General features: G+C 57.8%; 1 protein-coding gene across 8 annotated transcripts in view; it reads right to left on the bottom strand.

The window, feature by feature from the left end:
• The window catches only part of CAMTA1 (calmodulin binding transcription activator 1), an 851930-nt gene that overhangs the window by 67050 nt on the left and 771995 nt on the right, over positions 1 to 12885 (bottom strand). For all 8 annotated transcript variants that reach the window (XM_053899033.1, XM_053899032.1, XM_053899029.1 and 5 more), the window contains exon 12: positions 11589 to 11723. In XM_053899033.1, coding sequence (XP_053755008.1) covers positions 11589 to 11723 — 135 coding nt within the window. The remainder of the gene's footprint in view (positions 1 to 11588; positions 11724 to 12885) is intronic.

Genomic DNA, 12885 nt, shown 5'->3' on the forward strand with positions numbered 1-12885 from the left:
CAATCTCAACTCAAGGCTCATTTCTTGGAGCAGAAATCCCTCCCAGACCTCGTGAGGAGGTGTCCCCCACCCCTCTTACAAGTTCCCCAAGCTCTTGTTTGTGGGAAGGCATGGTGGTCGGGTCTGATTTTTCCTGCACTCGATGGTAAGCTGAGTGAGCGCAGGAACCTCATCTGGTTTTGTCCAGTTGTTTGGATTCCAGCACTCGGCCCAGTGCCTGGCACCGAACGGTTAGTGAATAAATGATTCCAAAGAGTGGCCAATGGAGGAATTTGTAAGTGCGACGGGAAGGTGAAGTAAAAAGGTGTCCGGCATGGGGGGGTAAAGGGACGAGGTGCGGAATTGGCTTTTATAGCAGAAGGGCGTTAGAATAGAAGTTTTCAATAGAGCGGGCATTCTCCACACTGACCACAGGGAAAGACCCGCGAGATCAGACAGAAAGCACGCGGGAAGATCCAGAGGCGGGAAATAGCACACCATGTGTGTGGAAATCTGAGTATTGCAGTAGAGCAGTGCAGGGGTGAAGCATGACGCAGGGGAGAGGGAGGGCTGATGAGCTGAGAAGCCAGGCTGGGGTCAGCTCACAAAGGGTTTGTGTCCCATGCTGGAGAGTGAGTTTATCCAGACCTTCCTAAGGAGCAGATGACCACACCCTCCCAACAGGTGCCCCCCGCCCCCAGCCCCTGCCTGTCTCCCTAACAGATCTCACTACACGGGGTTATGTTCGCCGGTTTTCTTGTCTGTCTCCCAGGGGACAGCACCTCGCACGGTGCCAGGCGCACAGCGGGTGCTCCGTCCGTCCCTTCTGAATGTAATGGTGGCACATAGCATGGATGGGAAGGGAAAGAAGCGGAGGGCTGCTGGGAGGCCCTGCCCTACGTATGGGATGGGAAAAACCTAAGATAGGAGAGTGATAGATCCAGGGGGAGGAAGCCCTGTGGGTTTGAAGGTCCTAAGTTGTCAACGGCTTGGCTGGCGGGGGAGAGGATTGTGGGAAGGGAGGAGCAGGGACAAGGGATACTTCTAGCTCTGGACGCCAGGTCAGAAGCAGCAGGACTGAAGTAGGAAGAGACTCAGAGGAAGGCTGTCGCTGTAGGGAAGTCAAGAGCAGGTGGGCGGAGTCAGATCACCTGTGGATGATTCTCTCTGCATCACTGGCCTGCTGCTGTGTCTGTGTCTCCGAGGCTGCTGGCAAGTTCGGTGAGTAACATGTAAACCCTTCCTGGGCAGGCCTGGCAGGTGGTGGCCACTCAGATGTCACTGCTGTAACCCCTGGGTGGGCAGCTCTGTGCTGAAAGGCAGGTTTTGCAGAAAGAGCCAGCTCTCCCAGGTGTGTCCGGACCAATGGATGCAGCTTAATGTCATTGAAGTGACACAAGTTGTCACCAGCTCTTCTAAACACGGGTGCTGCTGAATGGGGTGGCGGGGGTGGGGGCGAGTTCTCTGCTCCCCTCTCCAGCGCATCTCGGACTAGGCGGGAGAAAGGACACTTGGGGGACCCCCCTCATGTGCTGATGTCAGAAGCAGTCCCTCAGCAGGAGGGGCTTGGAGCCGACGGTGGGTGCAGGGGGCTAGTCCCTCTCTCTTGTTGGTGCGAATCGTGGGAAAGAGCACCAGCCCGTTCAGCCGGGACACCTGAGCAAACACCGACCAAGGCAAAGATACCGCAATCCGCCACGCCACCCATGGCTTCGGGCCAGCTCATTTCCCCTCCGACCCTCCGCTCCCCTCTGGGAGCGTCCTGGCTCCCAGGGCCTGGGTGGGTCTGGCTGTTCAGGGTCTGGTCCTGCTTCAGCAAGGGTTTGGGGCAAATCACAGCTCTTCTCTGGGCCCAGATTCCTTCCAGAAAGACGAGCAGGTTGGACCACGTGGTTGGCCGGGCTTCCTTCAGGTTCTAACTCCCGAAGATTCTAAGTTTGTTTCTCCGCTCTGCCACTGATTTTTAAAACGTCTCCTGTGATTCTTATTAAGGATAGAACATCAGACACATCCCTGCCTGTCACTTTTTGTTCTCAAACAAAGGACTTCGGGTTCACAAGTGTGGAGCGTCAGCAGGTTACTGCAGGGGAGGAAGCTGGTCTTCGGCCCGTCAGACTGTTCTCAATGGCTTGTTGTCACAGGCGGGGGACAAGGTCGGCCGGGCTGCTCAGACGGATCAGAAGTGTGTGTATTTTTAGGAGCTTTTCAAAGGAGAGGCCTTGCTCTCAGCCCCAGCCAGAGGCTGTTTTGCCTTCTCAGTCTTGTGCGGGGGACTGGAGTGGAGGGAGGTGTCTCCCCTCACCCTGCTCTGGGACCTGCAGGACTCAGTTCCTCCAGGAGGCCACAGCAGCTCCTGTGCTGCCCTTGCCGTCTTTCTCCTTGCTGATGACGCTCTGAGTGTCAAAGTCTTAGGATCACTGCTCCCCACTGCTGGCTAAAAAGATCTACATCTTCGTTCTTTTCCAGGGAGATGGATTCTGGAAGCCAGTTGCTAGGAAAGGCCGAGGAAGCCGCAAAATGCTGCCTTGACCATCTGTATCCCCAGGCTTGCCGGTCTCTTTGGGGTCCCAGGTTTGCCAAGAGGGCTTTCTTTGAGGCTACGGCTTCTGGAGCACAGCTGACCCACACTCTACTGATGCGGTAGGATAATGGGAGCCCAATACAATCAACTGAGGAGCTGGCGGTACAGTTGCCCGAGCGGGCCTGCCAGGCAGTCTTTGGAATCTAGAGGATTCCTGCATTCTGGCAACAACCAGGGGTCAGGGCTGAGAAACCCACTTCCACACGCCTTTTGATGGTAAGTCACAGTTTGTGCATTGACGCTTGCCCCCGACCCCTGCACCCCAATGGGGAACAAGCGGGAGAGAGTTTGTCCCAGGGACTCAGAGCGGGTTCAGGATGTCTCCCTGGGCCCAGGGTCAGCGAAGCTGAGTTCCTGAGGGCCCGTAGGCCTGTGGGTGGAGGTGTGGGAGGTATGGAAAGCGCAAGATCTCCTAGGCCAGGTAGGAGTCTGAGAGGCTCCTGGGCCTTCCTCTTTTGCCCTGGACTGGGGAAGGCCATGGCTCTGAGCTCAGAGACAGGTTTGACACCATCTTATCCAGAACTTTCAGCCCTTGTCTGGGTTCTTTAAACTCACGCTGTTCCCTCTCCCCTGAGGGTCTTCCTACCTGAGGCTTCCTCTGCCCGGAATGCTCCGCCCCACCTTTCACCTGGCAGGTGACACGGCGGCCCATGTCCTTTTCCTTGAGAGGATCACCTCCTCTCAACTTCTTCCTGACTCCCTGGCTGCTTCCTCCCAGCCTCTTTGCCAGCTCCTTTCTGTTTGACATCCGGATGTCTGGGGGAGCCCATGGTGGACCCTGCGCCACCCCCCCATCTACACTTTTTCACGGAACAGCGGCATTTAGACCCATGACTTTCAATTCCATCCATGAGCCCATGATGCCTAAATGTTATCTCCGTTCTGGGTCTCTCCGCGGCCTGCAGACTTTCAAGTGCACACTGGGCAACTCTAACAAGGCAGTAACAAGTCATAACGTGACCGAGGCCAAACTCTCACTCCCCATCTCCCACACCTGCTGCTTCTTCTTCAAACCCTTCCATCTCAGGGAACGATCCACGGTACCCCGGTTGTTCAAGCCCCAAGCCTGGGGACGACCCGTCATTCTCTCTCATCCTCACGTTCAAATCATCCGCAGAAGCCTTGACTCTACTCCACACCCCAACCTGTGTCTCCTGGGCTGCATCGTTACCAGCCCCGTCTGGGCCCCCATCATCTCTTGACTGCACTGATGCAAGTGTCAGGTGGCGTCCTTGCAAGTGGAGACACGGTCCAGTCTCCACGCGGCAGCTGGGGGTGTCTCAAAACATAAACCCGAGGGCGTCGGCTCACCTGCATAAAACCCTCCCGTGGCCCCCACTGTCCTCAGGATAAAACTCCAGCTCTCTGCCTTGGCTGACGGGCTGCACGTGGCCTGGCCCCCCCTGACCTCCCTGGACCCATCTCGTTCCCTAGCACCTTCCCTTGCTCTGCTCAACCACAGAAATCTCCTCGGCTCCCCCGACACGCCAGGCTTGTTTGTTCTTTCTCTGAGGATCTTGTTCTTGATATTCCCTCAGTGTGGAAGGTTCTTCCCCTGCGCTTACTGTGGCTGGCTCCTTTCCTGTCATACTGTCTTCCCATAGAGGCCTCCTCTGACCCCCCCCCCCAGCCTACAGTAGCCACCCTGGCACCCTCTACCAGGCCACCCCTTTTAAGTGCCCCGATGTGTCCCTTTGTGATCTGTTCATTGTCTTTCTCTCCCACTGGAATATAAACTCCACGAGCCTAGAGCAGTATTTGGTGCCCAGCAGATGAAGAACCAACGGTCCCAGGGGAAGGAGGCAAGAGGAGAGGCGGGAAGACTGGTTTGCACGTGTGAGGTCATGCTGGGCTGCATGAAGGTGGCGGACAGGGGATGTGGGGAAGCGAGAGAAACCAGGGGGAGAAAAGCACTAGGTTTTTGGTGAGGGGGTGCGGGGAGGGGGTGAGCGGGAGGTCTCGGGGTGACTCCTGGCTTCCTGTGGTTGGACTGCCCACTAGGATGGGGGATGTTATAGGAGATGGAGGTGCGGGTGGGGCAACAAAAGAACAGTAGTGAGTAACTTTTGCGACGTGTTGACTTTGCCCAAGAGAAATCTGAGCAGAGCTGTCCGGGGGTGGGGGTGGGGCAGTTAATGGATGGTTCTGGATCTGAGAAGGGGCACAAAGGAGGAGGCACTGCACCTTTACCTTTATATACCATAAAGGGCGCCCTGGGTAAGGACAAACCCTCAGGGAGAAGAGAGTGGCCCAGGAGAGAGCACCCCATCGTCTGCTCACTGTCATTCAACTTGTGGGCCCTTGGCAACTCTGACCCCATTGACTGCCCCACCCTCCTGTGAAGCCCTCTCGACTCTAGGCTCTAAGACTCCATCCTCTCCTGGTTCTGCCAGCTCCCCTGACTGCTCCTTCTCAGTCTCTATCATGGGCTCCTTCTGGAACCTTCTGTTAATGTCCGTGTAGCCTGCTTTATCCTGGGGCACTCTCTTCTCCCTCTGTCTCAGAATATGACCTTATTTGGAAATAAAGTCTTTGTAATTAGTTAATTAAAGAGATAAGCAGTTATAACGAATTTATACTGGATGAGCGGGCCCTAATCCAATGATGGGCAGCCTTCTAAGAAGAGAAAATGGGGACACAGAGATACACACGGAGACAAAGTGCCACGTGACAACGGAGGCAGAGATTGGAGTCATGTTACCACTAGCCAAGGAACGTCAAGGATTGTCAGCAGCCACTAGAAGTTAAAAGAGGCAAAAAGGATGCTCCTCTATTGCTTTCAGAGGGAGAATGGCCCTGCTGACACTTTGATTTTGAACTTCCCACCTCTAGAACTGCAAGAGAATACATTTCTGTTTTTTAAAGAAATTTTTTGAATATCCATTTATTTTTGAGAGAGAGAGAGAAAGACAGAGAGGGAGACACAGAATCCGAAGCAGGCTCCAGGCTCTGAGCCGTCAGCACAGAGCCTGACGTGGGGCTCGAATTCACGAAACGCAAGATAATGACCTGAGCTGAAGTCAGATGCCTAACCGACTGAGCCACCCAGGCATCCTAAGAATACATTTCTGTTCTAAGCCTCTGCATCTACGTTGTTTGTTACGTTGGGCCAAGGAAACTAATGCAATGGTCAAGGACAACTGGGTTGATACTGACCACTGGACGGCTTGGGAAGCTGATGCTTCAAAAACACCCACATCTGCCCAAGCCCTGGAGCCTCCCTGCCCCACACCATGGACTTTACTTTATTTCCTACCCCAACAGCCAGGATGAACTTGCCGAGGCTGCCTCCTTGGCCTCGGCAGAGGCTGGGCTCCTCAGTGCCATTTCTCTGCTGGGCCCCATTTGTCACTGCCGCACGGAGGTGGTGAGGCCCAGCTCCAAGGTGACCTATTCCCTGCCACACAGAGGAGCTCTACACTCATCTATATGGTGACACGGTGTGGCCCCAGCTGCTAACGCCAGAAGTTCACTTCTCCAGGAGGCATCTGAGGACCAGGCCCCTTGGCCCCTGAATAAGGAGAGCTAAGGACCGACACCCATCCCCAGTCTGTAATGACACGGACCCTGCAGAGACCGATTATGGGAAGGGCCCTCATGCTTTGATGCAAGGCACTGGCTGGGCAGGCTGCAACTCAGAGAAGGGGGTATCCCTGCCACTCAGCTTCAAGTCCCAAGTAGAAGACTGGGTCAAACCAGCTTTGTCTACAGTCACCTTGTCTCTGGAGTGGAGCCTGGGGCACACGAAGCAGGTTAGCTCCGGCAAAGAAGCACCAGAGAACCATGAGCTAACCCATGCCAGAAGAATGCCAGAGTCTCCTGGTAGCACCCACTGTTACTTGTGGTAACAAGTCCTAGCTCCTAGCTCCTATGTCCTATGTCCTAGCTCCTCAAGCTTCTCCTCCCAAGTCCTCCCAGAGGCAGGTGCGGGTGGGCCCTCGGCGCTGGCTATGGATGGAATTCAAGGCAGCTCTCCCAGCTTAAGACAATTCACTCTCGCTCTATGTCATAGCTTAAAAACGCACGTGAATTTTGTATCCTACTCCATAAAATTTTTAGTAAAACTTACATTTAGTAAAACTGTGATATTTTCAATTATTTACACCCAAATTACTTATTTAAATAATGGTTTGGCTCTGGGCATGTTCTCTCATGTGGACAGTTCAGCGTCACACAATAGGCACAGGAGAGGGTGACTGGGAGGTGGGCTGTGAGTCTCCAGGAGGGAGGGAGTGGGGCCAGGAGCAGCTGACACCCTGGAGTATCACTAGGGGAGGGAAAAAAACATCCAGAGGCTTGAGGGGGGGGCAGTCTCGCAACTGGAATGGCCGGCCTGTTGCCACTGGGCTACCCCCCCCCCCCGCCCCGTGGTCTCTAGGTCAGTGTATGGCCTCTGGCTCCTGGTAGGGGGAGGCTGCCTTTAGAAACCGGCTCTCAGGGGAAAGGCTGGCAGGACCATGGCCACATGTGAGGGACAGGCAGCCTAGAGGTGGGAGGCAGGGCTTGGGACCACCCCAGCCACGCGTCTTCCTTCTTCCGTCTGTTAGCATAGAGGGTTTGGTCAGAGCAGAAAGCCAAACCCCGAGATCAAATCTCACTTTTCCTTCTCTCCACCTCCTCAGTAGGGAGGACCTCTCCCTACTGCTCTCAGTCGTCCCAGACATCTGACCCGAAGCAGGCTGCCCTGGGGGTCAGCCTCCTGGACGGCCCCCTGGGCCCTGGGGAGTGTCCACCTTGCCCCGAGTCTTCCTATGCAGGAAGATGATAAAGACAGCTCTAGCCCCTGCTTCCCACCCTGCTGGAGAGGACAGGGTCCCTCTCCTGCCCCCGAGGGTCAGCAGGAGGCCTGCCCAGATGGCCAGCTGATGAGCCCCAGAAAGCTGCATCCCGGCCTCCCCCCAATCCTCTTGCCCAGGCAGAGGCTCAGCTGCCTGAGGAGCAACTGAAAATAGAGTCTATGTATAAGCAGCTTAGTGGGCTTCCAAGAAGGGGGCCGCTGGGGTTGCCGTGGGGCCGGAGGGACCGCGGGGGCTTCTCGACCTGGCCTTGGGGAGGAAGAACAGGGCAAGAGAAAGAACAGGGCACCCAGAAGTTCTACTCATCTCCTCTTCCAGGGACAGGAGTCACTTAAAGGTGTCCCAGTGCCCTTGGTTAGCTGTGAGCCCCACCCCCCCAGCTCCAGAGCCGCAGTGTCAAGTGGACTGGGTTTATTCTCTTCGCAAACACAGGCACAGGCCAGACCATCTGAACGGACTGCACATCCCCCCCGCGCACGGCAGAGCCCTGGCTGTGTGTATCTCCAGGACCCGCAGCGGGCAGAGGAGACATTTCCCAGAGCCCCTCCCAAAATGTCTCCAGGGTAAACTCACTGCCTCACTGTCTCTAGCCTGGAAGAGGTGCCATTGTCTTCCCAAATACACAGCTGGCTTGCCCCAGACCACTCTGGGGTCTCCTTGCAAGCGGCCTGGGGTCAGGCATGGGGAAATCTGCTCTGGATTTGCACCTTTGGCGTGAAATGGTGAAAATGGTAGCTCCCAGAGCAGCCTGGCCGGAGGCAGCCACGGTGTCATTCATCCCCTCAGCGCTCGCTGCGCCCCGCCCCAAGATACTCCTTTTCATCCCTCTCGGCTTAGCGGATGCCTGCTCAGATTTGAGGTCTTAGGTCTGGGAAGCCTTCCTGACCACTGGGCTGGATTAAACTCTTTTGATGTGTCCGGTGGGCACTCATTTACTCACACATGAGTTTAGAGCACAATTACATACTGCGGCCTGCAACCTGCCAGCCCGCGCTAGGCAGTGGGGGTCCAGGCAGACCCGGCTGCGGGGGTGGGTAAGGAAGGAGAAGCCCCCTAGATCTGGGGGAGGAGCTGCAGCTCCTGGGACCCACGTGATGCGTTTTCCTAAAGTCTGCCCCGAGCCAGCTAAGTGGCGGCGACAGCGCGCACCCCCCCCCCTTCTTCTCCCTCCTTCCGCGATCTCCGCGTCGGGTGAGGGCTGCGCTCAGCTGGGATTTTGGGGACTAGGTGCCCAAGCACCTCGGAGACGATCGCCCCCGACCCGGGCCGGGCGGCTCAGACAAAGGCTGCGCCATCGCCGCCGCCGCCCGCGCGTGCGGGTTCGCTGCGCTCCACGCTCGGGCCCCCACGCGGCCTTTCGTCTGGCAAAACAAATCCATTTTAAAAATGAAATGAAGGCACAAGTCCTCTTCCCAAACATTTCTCCCCCACTTGGATGGGGGAGGGGGCAAAGCGCGCCCCCACGATCGGGAGCAGGGCGACGCGTGCGGGGAAAACAACCGCGCGCGGGCGCAGCCGCGGGGCTCCCCGCGCCTCGCGGGTCCCGCAGGGCTGGGGAGAGGCGCGGGGCCTTGCCGCAGTCCCGGCGGGCGCGAGGGGAGGCGAGGGCGGCCGGCCGGCGAAGCGCCCCTGCATTGCGGAGGGCCGGCGGGGCGGGCGGGCGGGCGGACAGGCGTGCGCGCGTGTGCGTGCGTGGGCGTGCGCGCGTGTGTGTGCACGCGCGCCGCCCGGCCGCCGCGCCCCAGTTTGCTCGGCGCTGCGGTCCTTCGCCCCCTCCCCTTTGCACCGCCTCTCCTCCCCCTCGCCGCCGCGGCGCGCGCGTCCCCACCTCCCAGCAGCTCCCGGGGCGAATCTGCCCGGTAACCGCGGGGGCGGGAGGGGAGGGGCGCGGAGGGGAAGGCTTCCGCCAGCCTGGCCCCTGCAGCATCTTCCCCCACACCAAGTTCTCTGCCAGGCCGCGGGGTCGGCCAGAGGCCCCGGAGACCGCTACCCTCGGGGCTGTCCCAGCTGTCCCCTTTGCACTGGGCAGATTAAGCCCTCGCGCTGCGGCTGCGGTTCTGCTCTCCCCCCCCCCCCCACCTCCACCTCCCCGCACGGTTATTATTTATCAGGCTGGTGAAATGCTGGGAAAATTTTCCTTCCGTGGATAAGGCACTTGTACTCGTTTAGGGAAGGGGTCTTACGGTTCCTCTGCAGTGGCCACCCCTCCCTTCCTATTACTTGAAAGGACACCTGGTCGAGACAAAGGGAGAGGGATTCCTGAGGTCTTGCGGGGGCCCTGATCTGTTCTCTGGGTCGGGGTGGGCCTGCCACGTCCTTCCCCCAACTCCTGTCATCTCTCCAGGGCCTGAAGGATGCTTATCTCAACTGGAGGCCTGTGGAGGTCAGAGCTCTAGGTCCCCTCTGGAGGGGGCTGCTGGGGAGCAGGTGTCCAGCTTGGTAGCAGGCTCATCGCCCAAGGGACCTGGTGTGGCGAAGGGCTCAGAAGTGTGTCTGTAATGACACAAAGATGATTCTCCTTGCCCATGGTCTGCCTCACAGCCTCCCTGCTACAGCTTGCTCTCTGGCTTCTGGGGGGCTGGCTGATGTTTCCTGCGCTCGGAGGTACCGCCTGGCTGAGACTTGGCTCTCTGAAGGGCTCCAGCTTCCAGGCAGGTCCTGCGCTGGTCCCAGTATCCTTCAGCCTGTCCTGGCGAGGTGACCTGGTCACTCAGGGAGAGCCAGGACTCTGCAGACTAGCCTGTTCCGTTTCCCATTTGTTCTCCAAGGCTGAAACCGGATTTCCTGAACGGGAGCCCCTGGTCACCCTGCCCTTCTCTGTTACATCCTGCAGGACATCATCACAGCTCTGGCTGGCTCCAGTCTTGCCCAGGGTGGCTGCCAAGGCCAGCCCGGTGCTCCCACACAGCTACTGCCAGGGTGCAGATGCCTGCTGACCCAAGGCCACCTCTGGGAACAGCTCAGAGGGTTCGGTGGCCAGGGTGGCCGCCAGGCACCCTGTCATTGCTGGAGCCGGGCTGGGATGAGGCTGATGTTTGCACACTGGGTTCAGGAAAGCTGCCCAGGGCACGTGCCCAAGCCCAGAAATCCCCCGGCAGCCAGCCCCAAGGGGAAGTCTGGGAGGTGAGAAGGCCAAGGGCTGCTGTGCACAGGAGAGAGGTGCTTACAGAGGGCCCAGGATCAGCTTGGGCAAGGCCCACACCGCAGGCTGATGGAGGTCTTTGGCCAGCACCCCACGGGCAGGCCCTTCCGCCAGCCGCCCTGATACTGATGCGTGTGCAGCCATTCCCCCCGCTCCGTCTGGGGGCAGAGAGCAGACTGCCAGTTCGGCTCCCCACGCCACTTCCGGGGCTTCTGCTGGGCATGCCCAGGCTGGGAAGGGCAGCCTCTGACCTTAGCACCCCCCACCTGTCTTTGGCAGCTCTTCTCTGCAGAGGCTCTGGTACCAACACTCACTCATGTTCAAGGCCGGTGGCTCTCAGAGAGCCGTGCTTGGACAGCAGGTCCTGTCTCCTCCATTTGAGCCTTTTGGGGCCCTCTGGCCCTCCACCCTCAGCCACGAGGATGATCCTGGGCTTGTTTCAGATGCTCTACAGGGCACAGGCTAAAGTAAAAACAGCCTAGAAGCAGGGGGTGACAGGTGTTTGAGGGCTTTCCATGAGGTTTGGTTTGTTACCCATAAAAAGCAAAAGCACTTAATACACAGCACCCTCTCCCAACCCCCCCCCCCCCGCCCCCGCCCCCGCCAAGCCGTCCTATCCAGGCCTTAGATCACGAAAGGAGCCAAGCCAGAGCTCCCTCCACCCAGCTTCCCACATTGCTTTCATCTCTTAGTGGCTCGGGGCTTGGTGACGGTCTCTGGGGGCTCTCTCTTCAAGGACATCCTAGAAATTGGCTTGGGGGGGGGGGGCGGCGGCAGAGGATGGACAGACCCCGCTGCTCGAGGTCTGTCCAGAGAGGAACCTCTTAGCAACTCGGGGGCTTGTCTGGCCACTCAGATCCCCTGGCAGGAGTGACAGCCGAAGGCCCAAACTCACAAACTTCATTCTGTGCCAGGGGAGAGATCAAGGTTAAGGGCAGGGACTCAGTGGGTCCTTCCGTGGTGGAGACTTTCACTCCAAGCAAAAGTAAGGGAATCCAAATGCTTCCTCCTTTTTCACACCCTGTGCACAGCGTCCCCAAGTGCCCCTCTTCCTTAGCACCTGGCAAGGTGACCCGAGCGCTGTTCTTACCGTCCAATGACAGCCAGTCATGCTGGGAGGAAGGGAGCGTGGGCAGGGCCCGGGCTTTGTACTCAAACACCACTGAGTTGGAGATGATCTGGTTGTTGAAGGCAACTTGTAGGGTCACAAGACCAGTGTCATGGGCTGAAAGCAAAAGAAAGAGCGGTCAGGGCGAGGGGCGGGGATGGGCGCCCTTCAACTTGACGTACCACACAAGAACCTGGAGTGCCCCCTCCCCACTCCCCTTCACGGGGTAACCCCAGCCTCCGCCTGCTCATCCTCAAGGCCTAGATGTAGTGCTTCTTCTTCCAGGAACCTTCTCTAGACTCCAGACTCAGCCAGGAGCCCCGCGATCACTCCTGCACCCGGCGAGGGCAGGTACCGGGAACTCAGTGCAGATTTGCTGAGTGAATGAATGAATGGTCCCCAACCCTGTCCCATGGCTGCCTGACTTCTCCCCCATCTCATCCACCCTAGATGGGATCCCGGGAAAGCATTTGCTTTGGAGTCTTTGTATTTTTATTTCCCCCTTTCATCTTATCCTACAAGCTTGTCCTGAGGCACTTAGCATGGCCTTCCAAGTATTTTCAGAACTTCCTCCGCCTCCCTGATGAGAGCAGGAGGTTCATCTGTGCCTGTGACTCTGGGCCCACGGGTGCCAAGCTGGGAGTGCCAGCCTGAAGCCTGCACCTCCCCTCCAATACCTAGACAGTGGGCTTTGGGAAGACAGGCCCCTGTGGGTCTCATTCACTGCTCTGTCCCCAAAACAGGGCTCAATGTATTTATTGGATGTATAACGACTGGGACATTTGTACCGTCAGCAAGAAGAGAGCCCACCCCCGGCAGAAACCTGCTTCATGTCTGGGGTTAAGGCTTTGTGTGGCTCCTGTTGAAATATGGGGGGCTGATGGTCCCGGGGGTCAGAGTAGGTATGCGGTCTGCTCTCCCCCACCAGGTCTCGTCCCCCAGTAGACATCAGGGTTGTGTGCTCCCTGCCCTGCTTTTTTGGAACACCAGATACCAGTGCCCAGGGCCTCCCCAGGACAGATTTCCAGGGAGGACGCACATAGGGATCGTGTTACTGTTTGGGCTCTTGGCTTTCAGAAGCTTACAGACTCGAGAAAGCTGTCCAAGTCAGCTGCTCCCCAGGGCAGAGTAAATGCAGACCTTACTTCCTAGGGGAAAACCAAGTCATTGACCTGTGGCCTCTGTTCATCCCAGGTATGTATTATGCCACTGTCCCCAGAGCGAGGGTCTCCAGGAAGTCACTGCCCAAGGGTGATAAGTGGGTTTTTCCCCTCTGCTT

This window comes from Panthera pardus, unplaced genomic scaffold (assembly GCF_024362965.1).
Source record: "Panthera pardus isolate Hobbes unplaced genomic scaffold, ASM2436296v1 HiC_scaffold_11, whole genome shotgun sequence".
In the NCBI taxonomy this organism is placed as follows: domain Eukaryota; kingdom Metazoa; phylum Chordata; class Mammalia; order Carnivora; family Felidae; genus Panthera; species Panthera pardus.